Raw genomic sequence first — 21,439 nt, 5'->3', positions numbered from 1 at the left:
GTCTGATACAGGTGTAAGTAAATATTACTGCACAGAAGAGTCTAAAACCTGGGACAGGTGTATTAGGAATATACTATTTAATAAAGGTGGAATTTCAAATAAGTATGTCAAAGATAGTTTATCAATAATTGATACAACAATTCGCCATCTTTCTGGAGGAAAAAATCGTACCCACTACCCCACACCACATGCCAAAAATACATTCTTTGAGGACTAAAGATTAAAATGTCAGTAAAAATAATAAATTTTAGAAGAAAATTAGGAAATCTGTATGCAACCTAGAGTTTCAAGAGATTTTTTTAAGGCAAGTCAGGAAACCCAGAAATTACTTTTTTAAAAAAAGAGTCCTTTGGCTACATAAGAAGTGAATATTTTATACACAACAGATGAAACATTAACACAACAAAATAATTATCAATTTAATAGATGCATAAAACATTTGATAATGTACATAAACAATTTTGGTAAAATGTGCTAATAAACAGGATTTTAAAAGACTTCCATAAACTCCTTTGTGGCCACTCACTGAAATATACAGCCAACATGATAACAGAAAATTTAAACTATTCCTAAATGAGTGAAGAATGCCTGGTAACAGTGCTGTTTCTCAGCGTAACATGGGAGGTCCTGACAGTATGGTAAGATAGGAAAAATAAAAAACAAATACATACTTGAAGAGGGAAGGCAAACACGAAGGTTACAGAAAAAATGTTACTACTTTGAATATGCAAAGAAATCAGTGATTAGAGTTCCGTATGCTGTCCAATGTAAATAAAAAGAAATAAGGCGAAATAAAGGTTAAATGCAGGATTGATTGAATGGAGGAGACCATCTCATGGATTGGCAGGCTTATCAGAATGGGAGAATCAACTCCAAGGGCTCCAGGAAGTGAGGACTAGCAGGTAGATGAGCTTTGATGAGCCTCTGGTGGGGTGAGTACCACCCCCAGCCTCTCCTTTCCGACCTCTAAACCCGGAACTGGGCCTCGTCCCGCCTCCAACACCGTTTCCGGGCGTGGGCCCCTCCCACCGCCATAGCGCCGTCCACAGGTCTGGTTCCCACCTCAACGGCAAGGGCTGGACCTGTTTTCTGTCCCCAGATCCCGCACTAAGCTGACTCTAAGGCCCTTCAGCTCTAAAGCGGGGAGATAGTTCGTGTTTCCTCCTGCAATGACCGAACTTGGCTGACAGCCCCAGCCCCGGACCCCCTTCCTCTGCGGCCGAGGCAGGAAGCGGAAGTGACGTGAAGGACCCGAGGCGGTCTTTTTGTCCCGGGCTCTGTGTCTGGCGGAGGGGGTCACGTTGGTCTCCTGCGGTTTAGCGTGTCCTTGGTGGGGCCCGCGACAAGGGAGGGCTCTGGGACGCACGGAGCGCGGGAAAGGCCGGCTTAGGGAGGCCTCGTCCCTCCGCTCGCGGCCGGCGGGACCTCAGTTCCGGGGTTCAGCCGGGTCAGGAGTGAGGTTAAGAGCGCGTCTGCGGGGTGCTTTCCTCTTTGTTTCCGTGTTCAGAAGCCCCCGTGGTGACCTTTGTGACTTCAGCCCCGGAGGACATGCATTTCCGCTGTTCTGTCAGGTTGCTCCGGCCTCTGCGCCTTCAGGTTATCACGAACGTAGGCTTCCTGCCGTGTTCTTGTGAGTCTGAGGTGTGGGCTTGAGAAATGGGAAGCAGAACGTTAAGAGCTGTGTGCTGAGTTTATTCAGTGCCTTACTGAGGGCTGTAGCCTAGGAGTCAGGCTCTGGGAAAGCTCAGAAACTTCTGAAGAGGTAAGGCGGGGAATGCCAGTGTGTACGGGATTTTGGAGGTGTATGTGTAATCAAGCACACGTCTCGGCACACGGTTGCTGCTAGTCACGTGGAATAGATACCTTAGTTAATGCTTTTAGTGTGTTTCTAAGTATGGAAAGATGGGAGAATTGGGGTTCATAAAATTTTCTTCTGAAACTGTCTGAAGGCATGTACTGCCAGTTTTCCCGGAGCACAGAGTGCCTCATCCCTGAACTGGATGGATTCTAAATTCCTTTCAGGATGTGGGAAGGGCAGCTGCTGCAGTGGCCAGTGACTCAGTCCTTGTAGAAGCAGATGGTTCTGAGAATTCATCCTCATCTTCGCATGTCTTTATTTTTGAACAGTACATACAGGTAGAAAGATGAGATGCTTTCTTAAGTATCAAGAGTGTTAATTTTATGTATATAAATATAAATGAATGTAGACCACAAGTCTTTCATCTAAAGAAAAGCAAGAATACTCAGCCATATGGTTGTCTGAATTTAAGCTGGTGTATCCCCACAGAGTCAAAACAGGGGTCTCAAGGAGAAAAAGATGAAGGATTTATACCACTGGTTCTAGAATACTTGAGATTACCATTAACAGGATTTGTCTGCACTACACGTGGCCCCCTGTCTCACCTACCCCCATTTTTCTTTCATAAAATCTTTTTTTTTCCCCAGGACAAACAGGATCATTTTATTCTCATTTGTCCTTAAAAGAAAGATACAGTCGAAATTTTACAGTTCAGTAGGATTAGACATGATTTATAATTTTAACATTTTTTAAACAACGACTACAGAAGCAAAGGACTAGTATAAATGATAAAACTACTAGAGCAAAGAGAAACTAGCATTCCGATCAAAGCATGTGCCACAGCTAAACTTTCTTAGAAGGGATTTGTGGAAAGCCTTTAATTTCAATTATCTGAACTATTTCTGTAACCACCATATACATGCCTTCACCAACTTGTTAATCAAATGCTTTCTAAATTTAGGAACCAGTGACCAAGTGGCCTGAAACGCTTGTCTTGAATCTGTTTTTCTTACTAACAATTATTAATATTTCAAGAAAAAATATTTTCTAAGCACAAAAGTTTTCTAAAAACTTCAGTTACCCTTTCTGGCTCAGTACCTAACTGAAATTTTCAAAAGATTATATTGCACACAAAAAAATTGGAGCAGCATACTCTGTGTGTATGATTTCGTAAAATCTTAAACCTAAAGTAAATCCGAACATCCAGTACAATATATGTTCGTTGTAGCAGATTCACTTATTTTTAGCATTTTGCATGTTTGCTCTCTCCTTAAAAACATAAGCACATTTTTATGGTGAACTGTTTGAGAGTGAGTAAATTGAAAATAAATGCATACATGATATTTGACCTTTAAATGCTTGGCAATGCAGCTTTTAAAGAGAAGGATATTGTCCTACTAAAGCCATAATACTCTTTTGCCCACAAAAATTAAAGATAATGTAGTCTAATATCTACTACTGTAAAAACTGAACTGCTCCATGTTATTCCAAAATGTGTTTTTGGGTCTAGAACTCAGTCAAAGTGTATATGTGGTGATTGTTCATATTTTTTACTTTTTTTTAATACTGGATCTGTCCAAATTGTTTGTCCAATATATTGACCTTTTGAAGAGTTACACTCATTCTGATAGAAAGTCACACATTTTGATAGTTCTGATTTTATATTTCGGGGTTTTTAGATGTTTCCTCTATGTCTTGTATTTCTTGTGAAACACAGTTGAGTCCAGAGCAGAGGTTGGCAAACCTTTTGTCTGAAAAGGTCCAGGTAGTAAGTACTTGATGCTTGGCCTAAGGTATGGAATTACTCAGCTCTGCCTTTGTAGTGGGTGAGCAGCCATAGGCATAAGGAAACAAATGTGCTCCAAGGAAATTTTGCTTACAAAAACTGGCCTGTGACCAAAGTGTGGCAACTCCTGGTGTAAAGGCTTCAAAGTATCTTCAGAATATATTGAGGGTGATGTGTACATCAGATTGCATTCCATCAAGAACATATGCTATCCCTTGATTAGTGATGCTAAATTTGATTACTTGCTTAAGGTAGTGGTAGTGATCACTAGAGCAATCTTTTAAAGATAGACTTTTCTTTTTGAGGGAAAAAATCATACATGGATGATACTTTGGTGCTCAGAATATAGTGTTCCTGAGCAACCTTTGTAACAGTTGCCTTTTAGCATCTGTTGTATTGTGCACAGACATCTTATATGAGCCTTATGTGATTTTTTATGTTATAATTCTGTTTCTGTGTCTTTTAAAATTTGTGTGTACTATAGTGGAACATTTTTGAGGGGAATGTCATATTGTTTGGCAATCCACAAATGATCATTGAATTCTGTTAGTGAGTTAGGCTGTGTGTTAGGGACAGAGCGACAGTGGCCACCAAAACAGACATAGCACTGCACCATGGGCTTACTGTGTCTATCTGGGAATACATACTTAAAATGAAAACTGGAGGAGGGTATTGCATGGTGGTAGAATACATGCTTAGTATGCATGAGGCCCTGGGTTCAACCCCCAGTACTCCCATTTAAATAAATAAATAAATAAACCTAATCACCTTCCCCTAAAAAAAAATTTTTTTTAAAGAAGAATTAAAAAAAATGAAAACTGGCAATTTTCTGATACTGACAGTTGTCTTGCTCTGAGGTGGTAATACATCCTGCGAGGGGTTGATAACTTAAGTTGTGAAGCAAAGCATGAGTAGATTTACCTACTCAGGTCATTGAGCTGGAGTGAGGATTTGCAGATTGAGGAGAGAATTATATGTGAAGGGCACTTCATGAGCAAAATATAGTGTAGTTGAGAGCTTTTTTTCTTTTTTTCTTTTTTCTTCCTTCTTTCTCTTTTCTTTTCCCTTTTCTCTTCTCTTTTCTTTTTAACTGAGAAAGAGGGTTGGCAGAAGAACGAAGAGTGGTGGCAGAGTGGAGAGCAGGGACAGGACCAGGAGTGAGATTCTCGAGACAACATTCAAAGGCCAAGGAAACTTCTGAAACGTTTTAAGCAGGAAAGTGACTTGAGTTCATTTACAACTTATATAGAACCTGATAACTCCTACTTTTGGAGAGGACTTTCCGAAAGATGAGAGTGAAGGCATGGAGTCAGGATAGAATCTCCCGCTGAATAACTTTTCGAATAGAATCACAGTAACACAGGTGTCACGATTGTTATGGAAAAGAAAATAAATGAAATGATTTGAGAGTTTTGTAGATGGTAGAAGTCAAAGAATCCGGGCATTTACTTCATCTATTTATTTACTACAGGATATACCTCCCCCCCCAATTAATGAATGCTTGATTAGTGCTTAGTGAAAACCTTCAGTCCAGGGCTGATTTAAGGGTGGCTGTTAACTTTTGGAGGAGATAGACATCTATCTCAGAAAATGAATGTATTATTAAAATGTATTCGGCTTCTGGAGCTAAAGTTGAGGGTGTTATTATTTTCTCTGTGCTTATATGGGAGTAGTTGAAGGTAATAAAAGTGATATTTAAGTCATAAAGAGACAAGGCGAAGGAGGCAGCCATGCTGGAAGTGGAAGGTGGGGAAAGTGTTCCATATTTGGGTGAATACCTTTCTAGGGTGGGGGCTGCACCAAGGATTACTTCCAGATTTGACAGTAGAGACATTTTATTTGATTGGGGAAAATGCTGAGGGAGGAATCTAATCTCCAGTGTATAACTGGCAAGAAAAACAAGTACTATCTTCCAAATGCTGTGAATCAAGAGAAAGTATGTGTTTTAATTTTATGAACAGCAAGTTCATTCAAGAATTTAATGAGAATCAGTGACTGAGCATTGAAAAATATCGTCTCCATGAAAATATACTTTATCATCAATCTGAGCAAATGCTTATCTTTCTAAGTGTATAGTGGTTTTGAGATTCCTTTTCCTCCTCCGAAGAGGCCTCTGATTCCCTAAAGGATCATCCAGAGTAACCAGTCCTGTTTGACTCCTGATAGACACTGATGTAACTAGGGGACTGGAGTCAGTCCATAGGTAAATGATGGCGGTCAGAAAGCACTGAAGTGTCCACAGGATTTGGTAATACCCATAGCACCCTGTGTATTTACCACTTCCGGGTCCCCGTGAAGGAGATGTGACATAGTGAAGTAACTGATGAAGTTTCTGAAGATAAAGTTGATGAGGATTGGCCTATACTGTTGGTTGGGGAGTTCACTGGAAGAACAATTTAAAACACATCGGAAAACAATTTAAAATTTTCACATATGCCTGCACATGTGTATCCATATGAAAATAAAGACTTTTCATTCCAGTGTTACCTGAAGATCCTTAAGTGGGGAACACCTAAGATGTGGATTAACAGAAGACTGGATAAACTATGGTTTACTTATACTATTGGAAAAATCTGAGGCAAATGGAAGGAATAAATCAAAGGCAGAGGCAGCAGTGTGGATAAACTTCACAGACATAATGATGAGTGAAAGAAGCCAGACACAGAGCATGGCCCTCAAATGCAGACTTCAGAAGGGAAGGTGTATTTATCTATCACTGCCTAACACATTACACAAAATTATGAGCCTTAAAACAGCACACATTTATCTCACAGTTTCTTTGAATCAGGAGTCCAGAGAGAACTTAGGAAGGTGCCCACCGGGCTGCATGAGGCCTTGGTTGAGTTGTTTTCTTATCATGCTTAATTAGGGGAACTTAACTAGCGCTTAACCAGGGAAGATAAGTCGTTTCTATAGTCACTTGGGTAATTTGCAAAATTCATTTCTTCACTGCTGTAGAATAACTTGCTGGTGCCAGCTTGAGGCCCCCCTTGGCTCCTAAAGGCTGCATGTAGCTTTTTTTTCCCACATGGTCACATATGTCATTAAGCCAGCTAGCAGAGGATCTGATTTCAGTTTATTATAGATTGTCCAGTTTGTTGACCTGTAACTGTTCATAGTATTCTTTTAAATGATTATTTGTGTCTCTATAATGTCAGCTGTAATATCTCTTCTTTAATTTCTTATTTTGTTTATTTGGTCCTCTCCCTCTTTCTATTAATAAGCTGGGCTAAAGCCTTATCAGTTTTATTTATGTTTTTGGAAGCCCTTGTCTTGGTTTTGCCAGTATTTTCTATTGTGGGGTTCTTTTTTTGTGTGTGAGGGGGGTCTCTTTTATTTATTTCCTCTCTGTCTTCAAGATCACTTATGCATTCTCATTTATCACCTAGTCTGTTGATAATTCTTTCTAGTGCGTTTCTTTGGGGGCAGAGCAGGGAGGTAATTAGGTTTTTATTTATCATTAATGGGGGTACTAGAAATTGAACCCAGGACCTTGTGCATGCTAAGCATGCACTCTACCACTGAGCTATACCTTCCCCTCTTTCTAGTGTCTTAATTTCAGTTACTATATTCTTAAGCTCTAACTGGTCCTTTTTTATATTTTTTAGTTCCTTGTTACAATTCTCACTGTTCTTCTATTTTCTCAAGTGCAGTTAGCATTCTTATTACTAATACTTTAAACTCTTTATTCAGTATATTATTTCTCTCTTTAATCAGTTGTCCCACCAGGATTTTTTTCCTTGTTCTTTTATATTAAAAAAAATTCCTTTGTCTTCTCATTTTAACTTTGTCTCTATAAAATTAAGTGAAGCAGTTACCTATCCCATCTTTTGAAGGGGTGTCCTTACGTGGGCGGGTCCCAATGCAGTCTGTGGTGCCCAGTGGCTTTGGTGGGGTTGCTGGATCTAAAGTGAGCGTGACTTAGGTCTTTGCTCAGGGTGTGCTGGCAGTTGTCATCTTGTTGGCAAGTGAGGCTGGAGACGGAGGGGCTAGAGCCGCAGCCGCGTGTGAGCCGGGCCTTCTGTGCGCAGTGGCTGTCACCGCTCTATCGGTGGGGCAGGGGCAGGTCCCAAGATGCTGGAAGCAGGAGCCCTGAGGGTTGGGTCTGAGTTGGTCCTGTCCCCTCCAGGTGTGTGCGCTCTCTCCTCCCAGCAGTGGTACCTCTGCCCAGAGGGGAGCGGCGCTGGGGCAGGAGGGCTGTAGCGGGCCAGGCGCACACGGGACCCCTGGCAAGCCAGGCAGAGGTTCAGGCAGTGCCGGGGCGAGTGAGCTACGTTCCCCACGTGTGCACTTTCCTTGGCAACGCAGGCTGGTCCCTGGGGAGTGGGGGAGCTGGGCCAGGGCTCGCGGGGCCGGGGCGCATGCTGGGACGGTCACGGGAAACTGACCAGAGCTTCTGGAAGTTTTAATTGGCTTCCTCACCTTGTTCCCGGGAGGAAGCAAGCTGGGCACCCTCTTCACAGATGGAGTCTTGGATTCTTGCAGCCATCCTGGGAGTCCTTCCTGTTTTCAGACCAGCTAAGGGGGCTTGACTTCCTGGTATCAGAGCACAAGGCTGGGGTCCCCAGTTTGTGGTTCAAACCTCTGAGCCCACGGTGGCCCCTCCTCTTCTGAGTCCCCTCCAGGGGGCATGTTTTTCAACCTGATTGCTTCCCCTCCCTTCCTACCTGCCCCTAGTGGAGCTTTTCCTACAGCGCTGCTTGTAGAAGTGCCTTTCTGCTTGTCTCTACTTTGTTGTCAGTGAGAGTTGCTCCAGTGTAGGTGCATTTTGAGGTATTCCTGGCGGGGGTGGGGTGGGGTGCGGTGAGCTCAGGATCCTCCTACCAGCAGGTCTCCTCTTTGAGGGATTTCCTAAGTGTGCAGGGATTTGGAGCTAGAATGGAATGACTTCCGGGCAGTGGATGTGGGAATTGTGGTCCTCCCTGAGTGCTCCTGTCTCCTTCCTTTTCTCCTAGGTGTTCTTTCTAAGGACCCTTTCTGCCTTCCTGAGGAAAAGAGAGGCAGACAGATGGTGGCTGACTGTGTGAGAAATCGTCCTCAGGTAAGAAGAAAGTTATCCTTCTACAAAATGATGTCCTGCGTCCACCAGATGGACACATTTCCTTCTAGGTAGACCAGTCTCCTGAGCTTCTTAAAGAAAGAAAGCCGCTGCAGTACTCAGCCCCTGTTGAATTCCTTCCTAAAATGGAGGCTCTCATATTGATGAGGGGTTACTCTGAATAATCTCAGTATTTCAATACTTACCTTCTTTCATGATTAAGACTGCATGTTTTTATTTTGCCTGCTGCTCTGACATGCTAAGGAAGATGAGAGTGTGTATTTCTCAGTGAATTTATTTATTCGTGAGCATTTACAAGAGTCTGCAGTTTGCTTAGGACTGTGTTTCTGGTTCTGTTAAAGTCACAAGTGAAGGACGTTGATCATGGGTGAGTATAGAGAGAGAAGAGAGCCTCGGACCACTGCGTCCTGGGGGAGGTGATGAGACACCGTGAAACTCTACTGACACTGGGTCTCACATTCATTCCCCACTGATCATTGGAGGAGATCCTGCGTTACTGAAGCTGTGTGTGTGATCGTTTAGGACTCAGTGACCTTTGCTGATGTGGCCGTGGGCTTCACCCAAGAGGAGTGGATTCTACTGGACTCCTTTCAGAGAAACCTGTACAGAGATGTGATGCTAGAGAACTACAAGAACCTGACCACTGCGGGTAAGGCTGCCACCACTCCTGTAGCCTCTTAGGGAGCAGATGTATATGATGCTCTTACAGGATGGGTGATGTCGGTCTGAACACAGTGGAAATAGACACTAGTCTCTACAGGAATGGGTTTTAATCCCATGTGGTTTCTGTAACAGTGTGGTTTTAGAACATTACCATCACTCTGTCAGAAATGTGCATTCTCAGAGTTCGCCTTCGACACAGTGAATGACACTGGCATTTGGGCCCCATTATCTGTGTTTTAGCAAACACTGGACCTGATTCTTGTGGACACCACAGTTTGACAACCACTAGTTTAGTGGCTTCTCCATGAGTATGAACATCTCTTTTTGACTTACTTTATTTCCTATTTTAATAAAGTCTTAGTGCTTTGTGAATGTACATATAGGTCTGAACCTGTGTTTCAGGGGCTGCAGATAAACAGTCTCTTTGAGGCACAGAATGAGGGGATATTTACCTTTTTATCTCTTTGGAAATAACTTCACCACATTCATTAGAAATATGGGACCCGATTCACGGGAAGGTTTGTCATGTTTGGCAGGGCCTTTTCCATGAACATATCTTTCCCTGTGAACAGGGTATCAGTGGTTCAAACCCACTCTGATCTCCTGGTTGGAACAAGAAGAGTTGAGGACAGAGGAGAGGGGAGCCGTCCAGGGTGAGTGAGTGTGAAGAACATCCCTGGTCAAAAAAATTTCCGTTTTGAAATTACAAGGAGAAAACTTGTTAAGATGTGCTTTCTCTCAGAGGCCTGAGGTCATTGGTCTCTGATGCTCTGTGATTTCTTCAAGTTCTCATATGTACTCACTTTCCATTTACTCAGAATTTCTTATGATCTCACAAAATAACCTTTTGTTTCCTTTTTTAGTTGTATCATTTTGATGTATCCTCTTTGACCAGAAGTTTCCCTGATGATATTCTGTCTCTTTTCCCCATATTTAATTTTCATAGAATCATTTTTTAAATCAAGTGCTGAATTTTGAATACATAATATATATTACTGCTTAATTTTTGATATAGCCAAATGCCTCAAATCTGTCCTGGCTTTTGAAAAGATATGTTTAATTTGGAAACACACAGAATAGGTCTTACTGTTTTAACTCCTTTAAGGTCCACTTCTTTCTGCAAAGTCTTAAATTTGTTACTCTCTTTTCCTTTAGGATGGGAAATGCAACTTAAAACCAAAGGCTAGGCACTTCAGCAGGACACGCTGGGGGAAAACCGTTGACTGGGACACCAGTCGTAAAATCAGTAAGGTCCAAACCAGGTATTTATTTTCCACATTCAGATCAGCTTGAGATCTTCATTAGCTAGAATGGGAGCACCAGTGACAGATGTTTGAGATGAGTGGCATTCACCTGGGGAGAGCCATGTCTCTCTGAGAATTCTGGTGATGCAAATTATGGGGATATCCAGGCCTAGATTGAAACTCACTTCAGAATTTCCACCAGGACTCATTCCCACTTATTTAAAAACAGTCCCATGAAACTGTAGAAACCTTTTGAGATTTGAGTATACGGTACATTATTCTGGCAGGAGGATTTCATTGTTTTAACTCGGAAGAAATCAACTGGGCAGGACGTGTATGAACGTCATGGAGATGGGAAAAGTCATCATCGTTACTGTGGTGATGGTTCTGTGTTGAGATGACTCGGATCAGTTAATGAGTCTGAGAAATCCCTGAATCATCATCCATCCATTTATCCACAGGAAAGAAGCCTCAGTGGCCTGGAACTCTGTGACTGTAAGCAACGTGGGAGAGACTTCAGGGAACACTTGTGCCTTAAGACACACAGGAGAACTCAAAAGTGGAAGGAACATTTGCAGAGATAATCAGGATGGAATAAACTTCCTTACTCTACACAATACATCTTGTGCTGGAGAAAAACGTTCCGTGTTTACTCTGGAAAAGCTGTCAGGCTGGCCCCACATGTGCACAGGACATCGAGCAAACAGGGGAAAGCCTTAGAGTGCAGCGATGGTGGGGGAGCCTTTGTTAATGAACCTCACGTTCAGGCACAGGACGCCACTCACAGTAAAGAAGAGCCCTACAGACGGAAGAAACATGGGAGAGCTGTTCACTCAGCCAGCCTTGGTGCTCATGTACCAACTCACACTGCTAACACACGTGCCAGACGTAAGGGAAGTGGAAAGGTCTCCGCTGCGTCCTTAAGCCTTAGGAGACAATTAGAGTAACACACAGTGCCGGGAAGCCTTGTGCATGTGACACATGTGGGAAAGCCTTTAAGTGGTCTTCATACATTAATGTTCACAGTCGAATTCATACTGGAATCAAACCTTACAAATGCAAGGAGTGTGGAAGATCCTTCAGATGGTGCTCAGACATTCATGTTCACAGTCGAATTCATACTGGGATAAAACCCTACGAGTGTCAGGAGTGTGCTAGGGCCTTTAGAAGGTCCTCACACCTTCGTGTTCACATTCGAATTCATACTGGAGTAAAACCCTATGAATGTAAGAAATGTGGGAGAATCTTCGTTCAGTCTTCAAACCTCATTAATCATTTGAAAACTCACACTAGAGTGAAGCCTTTTGTGTGTAATAAATGTGGGAAGACATATACTCATTTCTCAGGCCTTACTCGACATTTAAAAACTCACCCTGAAGAGAAGCCATTTCAATGTGAGAAATGTGGAGATGCCTTTGCTTCGTCCTTAACTTCTTCTAGATATTTTAAATCTCACTGGAGAGAAGTCTTTTGAATGTGATAAACGTGGGAAAGTCTTTGCTTCTTCAAGTCTTCCTAGACGTTATAGATCTCACACTTGGAAGAAGAAATACATGTGGGAAACATCTGCCAGTTCTTCCGTTATCAGGGATCAGCATGTGCACACTGGTGAGAAACCTGGTCAATGGAAGGAATGTAGGAAAATTTTTTTTGTACGTAATTCACTTCAACATCATGAGAGGAAAATGCCGGGGAGGTGCTCTACAAATGTTAGGAATGTGGCAAAGCCATCGGTCTCCTCACAGCCGGCATGTGAGGACTCACCGTGAAGCCATACTGTTAAGAAACATGGAAAGACCGTCACTACTTCCTCAGTGGCATACATATTACATACACATGGGAGACCTTACAGTGGAGAGAAATCCTGCTGACATAAGATGTAGGTTAATTTTAGTTCTGCTAATACAGTAATGTTCGCTTGTAATCTCACTGCAGAGAAGAACTTTATGAATGTAAGAAATGTTGTACAGTCACCACTTTCCACAAGATTCTTATTTATTCTTAATGAACATGGGGTGACTCACAGTCAAGAGAAACTGAATGTGGAGTATTTGGGCAGCACTGCCCTGAGCCTGAAATCTTAGGGTTTCCTCAGGGCACAGCATTCTGGGTGGTTCTGCAGATCTGTCTGAAGCATTTGTGACTTGGCCCTGACCATTCTTGCACACAGTGAGACTTTCGCTCCTCTCATAGCCAGACCTGGACCATCTTGTGGCTACACCTTCCAGGCTGCACCATGGTGAAAGTGGGCCTGCAGGATTCACACTTAATCCTCTTCTAAGACCCTGGATTCCCCTGTTGGACTGACACTGTCTTACATCATGGAGACGCCACTGCTTGACTGTGAAAAGTGTTCACCACCCTCATTTACAGTGAGGCATCCTGGCCAGGGAGAGGGATGGTGTCTATCTCTTGTCAATTTTGTAAAGTTACCATGTGCCTCTCAGCCCTGATCCTTTCAGATAAAGGTAAGGGTCAAGCATGGGATGAGTGGAGAAAAAGCGAGATTACGTCTACTAATGTGAGACACCCCAATTTCACAACTTTTGTGGGTGAACAGCAACCGTAGCACCTGGGGGAGAGTCTGTCACCTCGAGCTGTGCAGGAAGCTCAAGTGAAAACAAAGAATGTTCTCTTCCACCCCTAAACCCGGCACCACAGGCTGGCAAAACAACCATGTCACTTATCCAAGTCACACACCAGCTGTCACTGATACGACTTGCTTCTGTGTTTGTTATTCCATCCATGTGCTGTGACAGCAGAAACACCTGTGACCATAGCCAGTCCTGACAATCTGCTGTGCTGGACTCCGTCCCTGGCAGCTCCTGAGTGTGGGCCTTGGGGTCAGACAGACATGCACGACCCCGCTTTAGCCTTCAGGGTTCTGATGCTTGAGCAACCTTAACCTTGGGTGGTCGGGTATGGCCGTCGTGCGTGCCTGCAGTTGCTGATGACCCTTTACTGAGGATGAGTGAAACCACTGTAGTGATACTTCAAATCAACCTTCATAGTAAATCCGGAGCGGGAATTCCATGTACACCTTTGTATTAAACGTTTGCACGTGTGGAGGAGTGTGCCATGCTGTAGTTTAATTTGAGGTGTGCATATTGTTACTCAGCCCACCTTCTGCCCCCTTTAATTACTGGCAATGAGCAAGGGTCACAGATTGGCCTCAGATGGATTCTGATTGTCTGAAATAAGACCGATGGCTCCTGCCAGAACCTGTTACAGTTGCCCAAGTCTGAGACCCTGTGGGCCACGTTTGAGATCACTACTGCGGACCGACCTCATTCCGCCGCCCAGCCTCCTAGTGGCAGTGTCATCAGTAAGTGCTGAACAAGATAAACGATGCAGATTTGGTCCCAGCTTTTCTTAGTGAGTGACAAAAGCGGCACATTCGTGTGGAAATTCTCCAGAAGCCAAGATGACGTGAGCCCTGTGTGCTACAACACAGATGAATCTTGAAAAACACTGTAAGTGAAAATAACCTATTAATAAAAGATTGTATAATTTCGTTTATATGCAATATCTAGAAAGCACAAACCAATGGAGACAGAAAGTAGATTTATGGTTGCCAAGATATGAAGGGAGGAATGAAATGGGTGGTTTGACAGCCAGAGGCTGCTTTTGAAGTGATGGAAAGATACTAAGATTGTGATGGATAGCCCAGTCTGACAATATACTGAACCACATTCAATTGTATAAATCAGATGGGTCTGTTGTATGCAAATTGTACCTCAATAAAGCTTTTCCAAGAAACAAAAGAGAAATTATGATTGTATCTACACCATTGTGTAGTTATGGGCATAAATTTAAAATCTGTGAAGCGTCTAGCATGGTAGATGCAAAGAACATTAGCTACCATTGTATTTTTACTACTAAATATGAAAACAATGTGAAAGTATTATAATCCAAGGATATGACAGAGGCTTAAGTAAATTATATTAATAGAAGAGCAGATAATATACAGGCATATATAGCAGTGTATTATTTCATAAAGTTGGAATTTCAAATCAGGTCATGGATAAGTTTATGAATAAGTAGTAACTTTTATTTGGTCCACTTAGTTGAACTTCTTGATGGATGTTGCAGAAGCTTGGCCTCCTTTTAAGTTCTTATCTCTGATTTTTCCCCTTTATTCTTTCAGTGAATAATTAAAAAGTTCTGTCCCTGTGCTAGGCATAGAGCAGTACCACGGAGAGGAAATGTACTAAGCCTTAAAGATGCAACATTCCTATGGGAGAATGCTCATCACTGATACATCAGCTCATCAAGTTCTGAGGAAACTAGTCGAGCGTGTAAGGATGTAAAGGGTGTACTATACATATATACATACACACACACTGAAAGAACATATATGCTGTTCTTGGGTAAGATAATGAGAGAAAATGGAAATAACCATTGGTTAGTCTATTTTTGGTCCAAAAGTTAAGGAAAAAAGTCAAAGTTTTTACAAAAAACTCAGATTACATTTCAAGTACCATGGAGTCTCCACAGTGTCTTGGTGGAAACACTCAAGTCTGGGAGGTCTTCTCTCCCCCTCTTGCCTGGGCAGAGGAGCAGGGCCAAGTCAGATGCTGCACACATTTTCTATTTTATGAGTCTTCAGAGAACCACCTTTTCCTAGTATTTGTCAGTCGTATTTGTACAACAGCAGCTAAGGTGATCTCGTCTGGTTTCTGATGTGAAAATGAGAGAAGTGATCAGGGAAGAAAGAGAGGAACCTGGGAATGAAGACCTCTAGCTGGACGCAAGTGAAACTCATAATCTTGAACCCACAAGACACTCTGAACCCCCTTTAGCAGGGAAGCAGACCTTTGGTTTCTGCGGAGACTAGCCTTCGTAACTTGCAATCCTGTGATAGTCTCACTTGGTACAGATATCTGGCAGGGGACTCTCCTTAAGGCCTCAGAGGTGGGGAGGGTGTAGCTCAAGTGGCAGAGTGCATGCTTGGCATGCACAGGGTCCTAGGTTCAATTCCCAGTGCCTCCTCTAAAAATAAATAAATAAACCTAACCCCCCCCCCCAACAAACAAACAAAAGACCCATCACAACCACCTACTCTTGCCTCTATGCTCAGAACTAGTGAAAATCCAGTGGGAAAGATGTAAGATGTGAGGTAAGGGAGAACAGCGGACAAAACAAAATAATTCCACTTCCACTAATATGTATCTGAGAAAACCTAGGGAACATGTGTGAAAATGGATTATAAGGTATTAGACCAAGGAGGGTGGAATATCAGATTAGACTGAGCCATTTCAATGACATGGATGCACATTTTAGGTATTTTGGATTTAACATATTAGCTCATGTGCTTGGGGATGGCTCTATGTTATTTGGCTGGATGACTGACATTTGGACTCAGTGTTGAGCTACAGTTAATGAGGATGCTATGCCAAAGCTTTCCTTGCATAATGTGAAGGAGGAAATCCTAGAGATAGGAATGTTGCACTGGATATACCTTATGTGGTCTCCACAGATGCCTTTTATCAACCTATGATGAAGGCCTAGAAGCCACTCTCCTCATGAAGGTACTGAGAAATAAGACTAGTGAGAGGAGTACCTCCAACCCTGAAAACGGTGGGTACTCTCTTTTATAGGCCAGGTATGACTGTACGGGATACCACCTTTGAGATGAATTCCCAAATTTCAATGGTTAAGATAAGAACCCAGCGTAGCAGAAATCAAGTAGGTAGCACTTAATCACCAAGGACCAGGTGGGCACATCAACTTTCAAGGGCAGCAGAAACACACCAGTAATCAGAATGCTTTGCTTTGTAGAGATCTTCAGTAGTGGCCAACTCCTCAAAGTGTCCCTAGCAGTGAAACAGATAGGAAGCCTATTAGCAGGGATTACCACACCTGCTCTGATACATTACACTTCAGGCTCGTGGGTCAAATACTCTCTCTGGCTGCTACCCAGCTCTGGAACTGCAGTGTGAAAGGTGCCATAGATAATATGTAAACAAATAAACATGGTTATGTTTCAATAAAGATTTATTTACAAAAAGAGGAGGGCCAGATTTCACACAGGGGCTGTCGTTTGCCAACCTGTGTACCAAAATATGGCTTGATCTATGTAACAAGAAGTCTTAAGTCCAGCAGCCAAACACCAGAATCATGGCCTCTTACCCAGACATACGTCAACTCACAAATTGACCTGTGGAGCCTTCATCAAAGGGAAGATCTTGCACATTCACTACAATCCACACTATAAATGTCCCTTCAAGCCTTCCCCTAGAGCTGCAGTCATGTGTTGGAGAAAAGGAAATGCCCAGACTGACCCTGACTAATTTCTGGGGAATTATATCCCCAAATCCCACTGTGTCCCACCACCAAAGTCAAAGCATAAGGTAGTCAGGGGACAAATGGAGTCCACTCAATGAACATAAGGAGAGACCAGTTGAACCGTGTACTAACCATGTGGTTAGCCCCCGTTCCTTAATGTATCATTGGAATACAGACATTCTTTGCAACTGGTAGAATTTCTTAAATTGGTTTTCTGACCCATGGGGAGAAGACTATTAAAATAGTAAAAGTTAGATGGAGAACCCTAGAATTCTCCATGCCTTAAATTAATAGACTAGAAGTAGTACAACATGCCTAGAGGAATTTTAAAGATGAATTCCACCATCAAAAATTTGAAAGAACCAGCGGACATGACACTTATCACATCCTCATTTAACTCACCACTGTGGCAGAGATGACATGGATTTTGAAGAAAGACTGTGGACATCATAAACTTAATCAGGCCATCAATCAAGTTGCAGTTCTTATCCCAAATACAATATCGTTACTGGAACAATTCAGCACAATCTCTGGCATTTGGTACATAGCTATTAATGTCAGTAATACCCTTTGCTCCATACAAATTTGAAAAAAATAACTGGGAGTATTTGCTTTTACTCGGCAGGACCAACATTGTATCTTCACAGCAGTGACCCTTGGTTACGTCATTTTTCCCGTTCTCTGCTAAAAAGCAGTCCTCAAAGGTCTTGACATTACACAAAACATCATACTGATCCATTATGTGGACAATATTTTGCTGATTGGATCCAACCAATAAAGTGTTCAAGCATCAGTGGTATATCAATTGGAGAGAACTTAAAGCTGCCCCTAGATAAAACTTGAACCATCAAAAAGAGTAATAATATATTAATTTCAATATGTTGAGAGAGAATACAGGAGTAAACAATGATAATCAAAAGGTTAAAAAATAAAATAAAAGAGAAGAAACTGCCAGCTGAAGAACAGCAAACAAACGAACCAGAAGATCACCATTTTGTAAGTCTCAAAAATGTATCATCCGGGAAAAGAAAAAGTTATCAGGAGACAGCATATTCACAGTGCCAAGACTCACTCCCACATACTAATTACAAAGGAAAAATAAAACTTAGGAATGAAAAGTTCTGGTAGTCACCATGTTAACTGAATGATCAAAGGCAGTATAGCTTAAGTAGTGGAAAAATCGACATTTACTTGCATCCTGATGAGAAGCAACAGGAAGCACACAAAGCATCATCTACAAAATGTATAAGTTACTATCTAGCCTCTAATTAAATTTCTAGTTTGCAGGAATTAAGGAGAGGTTGGGGGTGGGGGGACATTAACAATACTGAGAACAGAATCAGAAATACCAAAGAATTTCTACCTAATAAAACTGAAAAAGGAAAAAAAGAAAAGAAAAAGAAATACCAGAGAATTGTGTTCTCTGTAAGACAAAGGTCTGGGTCTCATAAAAAACTATGAAAAGAGATGTGGGCAGATGTGGGCATATTGAAAGACTACAGGGATCTAATAACCTAGTGCAACATGTGAACTGTAATAGGAAGAATTATATTTGGAATGGCTGAAGAAATTCGACTTGAATACAGACTACTCATATAATTCTATCAATACTTATTTTTTAGGTGGGATAAAGGATTGTCAGCTTCATAAGACAATGCACTTATTCTTAAGATTTAGGTATAAAGTGTCCTGATGTCTGCAGCTTAATTCCAGCATATAAAAAACTCTGTGGAGAGAGAAAAGTTGCAGAATTTTCATAATTGGCAAATCTAGGTTAATGGGGATTTACCGGATTGAATTTTCATATTGTCTTTGCGTTTGAATTTACTAATTTAAGGAAAACCCACTTGGAAGTTCTTCCTAAATTATAGCAAATTCAGTTCAAATTTCTGGTACTATAAAAAGAAACTTCCATCATCTTTTTTTCTTAGACTTCTTTAGTTTGAAGTTCTGGGGGATTCATAGGGCCCTGGAAGTCAGGTGAGATGAGGTCGCGCTGCCTAGCCCAGCTTTTCCGAGGTAGTAAAACTTGTTTTATAGGCACTGAGTCAGTCAAGTATTTAATGTAATCAAATACACATCCTCTCCTAATAACCTAAGAATATTTACCTTTCCACCTGAGTATAATTTACCAAGCATAACTGAAGCCCACCACCGGAACAAATTCAGCCAAACCTCTAGAATTCCCAGGTCGGTGAAGGCGTCGGGGCTGGAGTCGCCGTGACCGAAGAACAGGGATGCTTTTCCTTCTAGCGAAACGACACTGGCGAGGCTGCTTAGGCTGAAAAAGGGCGAGCTGAGGATGAAAAGGCTCCGCGGACCATCCCTGACTGCGCTTCGCGACCGGCCTCCTCCCTGGAACAGGCGCCCAAGGGCCGGCAGCGGGAGTGACTCCGGAAGCGATGCTGCGGCGGTCGGCGCGGCCGGGAAGGAACGACAAGCTCCCCGGCGTCCACGCACGACGGCCACCACTTGAGGCCGCCCGACTTCCGGACTCCGCGGAGACCAGAGCCCCGAACAACCGGACGGGACAAGCAGCTACATTGCAAGATGGCTGCAAGCACGTACTTCCGCTTCCGGTCTCTGGTTGGGGGGCGGGGCTTCGGGGGCAGAGGACGCAGGACGGGCCGTTAGGGAACCGAGGGGAGCGGAGCTGTGACCTTCCTGCGCTGCGAGCTCCGAGCGTCCGCAGGTGGAAGTGTGTCGGACAGACAGGGGCCTGTCCGAGGGAAGGGCGGAGGCCAGACCAGGCAGGGATTGGACTAGGCACGGGTTCCTGATGTAAAAGTGCTCCGTAGGGCTTCCCCTCCCACCGGAGGAAAGGACGCTGTTACTTTTCCCCATTTTTGGATGAGGAGACAGACACGGACCTGTCAACTACCTGCCCATGTTCACCAAATGAAGATTAAAAAGGGGCCACAGGGAACTGAATCCTAGGTCATTCGACACCTTACAGAGTACTCAGCAGGGCACCACTATATAAATATTAGGGGCAAAGGGGGAAAAAATAGAGTTTGAACTAGGTGGATGCTGGAATTGCTATTACTACATTTAGACACCAAACCAGAGAACTTTAATATCTCAAAAAAGAAAAGAAAAACCCTTTATCAGAAACACAAATACTGCATCATTTCGCCTATATGAGCAAGCAAACTAACAGAGACTAAAAGGAGAATGGTGGTCAAGTGAGCTTCCTGCACAGCTCAAGGTGACAGATTCTCCCCCAGGTGCTACGGTTGCTGTTCACCCACAAAAGTTGTGAAATTGGGGTGTCTCACATTAGTAGACGTAATCTCGCTTTTTCTCCACTCATCCCATGCTTGACCCTTACCTTTATCTGAAAGGATCAGGGCTGAGAGGCACATGGTAATTTTACAAAATTGACAAGAGATGAACAACATCCCTCCCCCTGGCCAGGATGCTTCACTGTAAACGAGGGTGGTGAACACTGTACACAGTCAAGCAGTCGCGTTCTTCATGATGTAAGACAATGTCAGTCCAACAGGGGAATCCAGGGTCTTAGAAGAGGATTAAGTGTGAATCCTGCAGGCCCACTTTTCACCACAGTGCAACCTGGAGGGTGTAGCCACGAGACGGTCCAGGTCTGGCTATGAGGGGAACGGAAGTCCCATTGTGTGCAAGAATGGTTGGAGCCACAGATGCTTCAAATAGATCTGCAGAACCACCCAGAACGCCGAGCCTCTTAGCAAACTCTAAGATTTCAGACTCTGGGTAATGTTGCCCAAATACTCTACATTCAGTTTCTCTTGACTATAAATCACCCCATGTTTATTAAGAATGAGGAACAAGCTCATAGAAAATAATGACTTCACAACATTTCTCACATTCATAGGTTTTTCTCCAAAGTGAGATTACAAGTGAACGCGAATGTATTTAGCAGAATTAAAAATTACCCACATATCTTACAGCAGTAGGGTTTCTCTCTACTGTAAGATCTCCCATATTTACAGAATGTATATTTCACTGAGGAAGTAGTGACGGTCTTTCCATGTTTCTCAATAGCATGGCTTCACTGTGGTGAGACTGATGGCTTTCCCACATTCTTAACATTTGTAGAGTATCTCCCCAGTGTTTTCTTTTCATGTTGTCCAAGTGAATCAGGAGGAACAAAAGCCTTCCCATATTCCTTAATAGGTTTTTCTCCAGTGTGCACATGCTTGTGCCTGACAATGAATAAAGAATTTGCAAATGTTCCCACATATATTTCACTTGTAAGGCGTCTTCCCAGTGTGAGATCTAAAATGTCTAGAAAGACATGAGAAAGAAGCAAAGGCTCTCTACATTTGTCACATTTAAATGGCTTCTCTCCAGTGTGAGTTCTTATATGTTGAATAAGGGTTGTGGACTGGGTAAAGGTTTTGCCACAGTCCTTACATCCATAGCGTTTTTATCCTGTGTGAATACGCTTGTGGCTGTTAATATATGAAGAACAGGTTAATCTTTCCCCACATTTATTACAATCAAAAGGCTTCTCTCCATTGTGAGTTCTAAAATGCTGAGTAAGATCCGTGACATTAACAAAGGCTTTCCCACATTGGTCACATTTAAAAGTCTTCTGTGCAGTTGGAGATCGTAAATGT

At 42.7% G+C, this 21,439-nt stretch overlaps 1 protein-coding gene and 1 long non-coding RNA gene across 6 annotated transcripts; one reads left to right on the top strand and one right to left on the bottom strand.

Annotated features, from left to right (window-relative positions):
• Positions 1-401: 401 nt before the first annotated feature.
• On the bottom strand, positions 402-19,372 carry LOC140688462 (uncharacterized). The gene is made up of 3 exons (XR_012063183.1): positions 16,305-19,372; positions 11,923-14,021; positions 402-1,648 (listed from the first exon to the last, which is right to left on the bottom strand). It is a non-coding gene; the product is annotated as an uncharacterized lncRNA (long non-coding RNA).
• LOC102525195 (zinc finger protein 426-like) lies at positions 8,016-11,167 on the top strand. Of its 5 annotated transcripts, XR_012063181.1 has the most exons (6): positions 8,016-8,341; positions 8,540-8,625; positions 9,166-9,292; positions 9,879-9,959; positions 10,462-10,568; positions 11,012-11,167. XR_012063181.1 is itself a non-coding variant. In XM_072947644.1 (4 exons), exons 1-4 carry the CDS (start codon positions 8,593-8,595, stop codon positions 10,491-10,493), a joined length of 273 nt encoding a protein of 90 aa, XP_072803745.1. In that variant the 5' UTR covers positions 8,540-8,592; the 3' UTR covers positions 10,494-11,167. The 5 variants fall into 5 exon arrangements, 1 of the variants encoding a protein (XP_072803745.1); XR_012063182.1 differs by lacking the exon at positions 8,016-8,341 and having other exon boundaries at positions 8,396-8,625; XR_012063179.1 differs by lacking the exon at positions 8,016-8,341 and having other exon boundaries at positions 10,462-10,552.
• Positions 19,373-21,439: the final 2,067 nt, after the last annotated feature.

The sequence above is a fragment of the Vicugna pacos genome, chromosome 22, assembly GCF_048564905.1.
Source record: "Vicugna pacos chromosome 22, VicPac4, whole genome shotgun sequence".
Lineage (NCBI taxonomy): Eukaryota > Metazoa > Chordata > Mammalia > Artiodactyla > Camelidae > Vicugna > Vicugna pacos.
This window is presented reverse-complemented; position numbering and strand designations above follow the sequence as displayed.

What these genes read in the sequence shown, in the direction of transcription:
- LOC102525195 (XM_072947644.1), top strand. Translation starts at nt 8,593, where the DNA reads ATGGTGGCTGACTGTGTGAGAAATCGTCCTCAG. An exon ending in GTGTGAGAAATCGTCCTCAG is followed by an intron (nt 8,626 to 9,165) that starts GTAAGAAGAAAG and finishes GTGATCGTTTAG; the next exon opens with GACTCAGTGACCTTTGCTGA. An exon ending in GGAGAGGGGAGCCGTCCAGG is followed by an intron (nt 9,960 to 10,461) that starts GTGAGTGAGTGT and finishes CTTTTCCTTTAG; the next exon opens with GATGGGAAATGCAACTTAAA.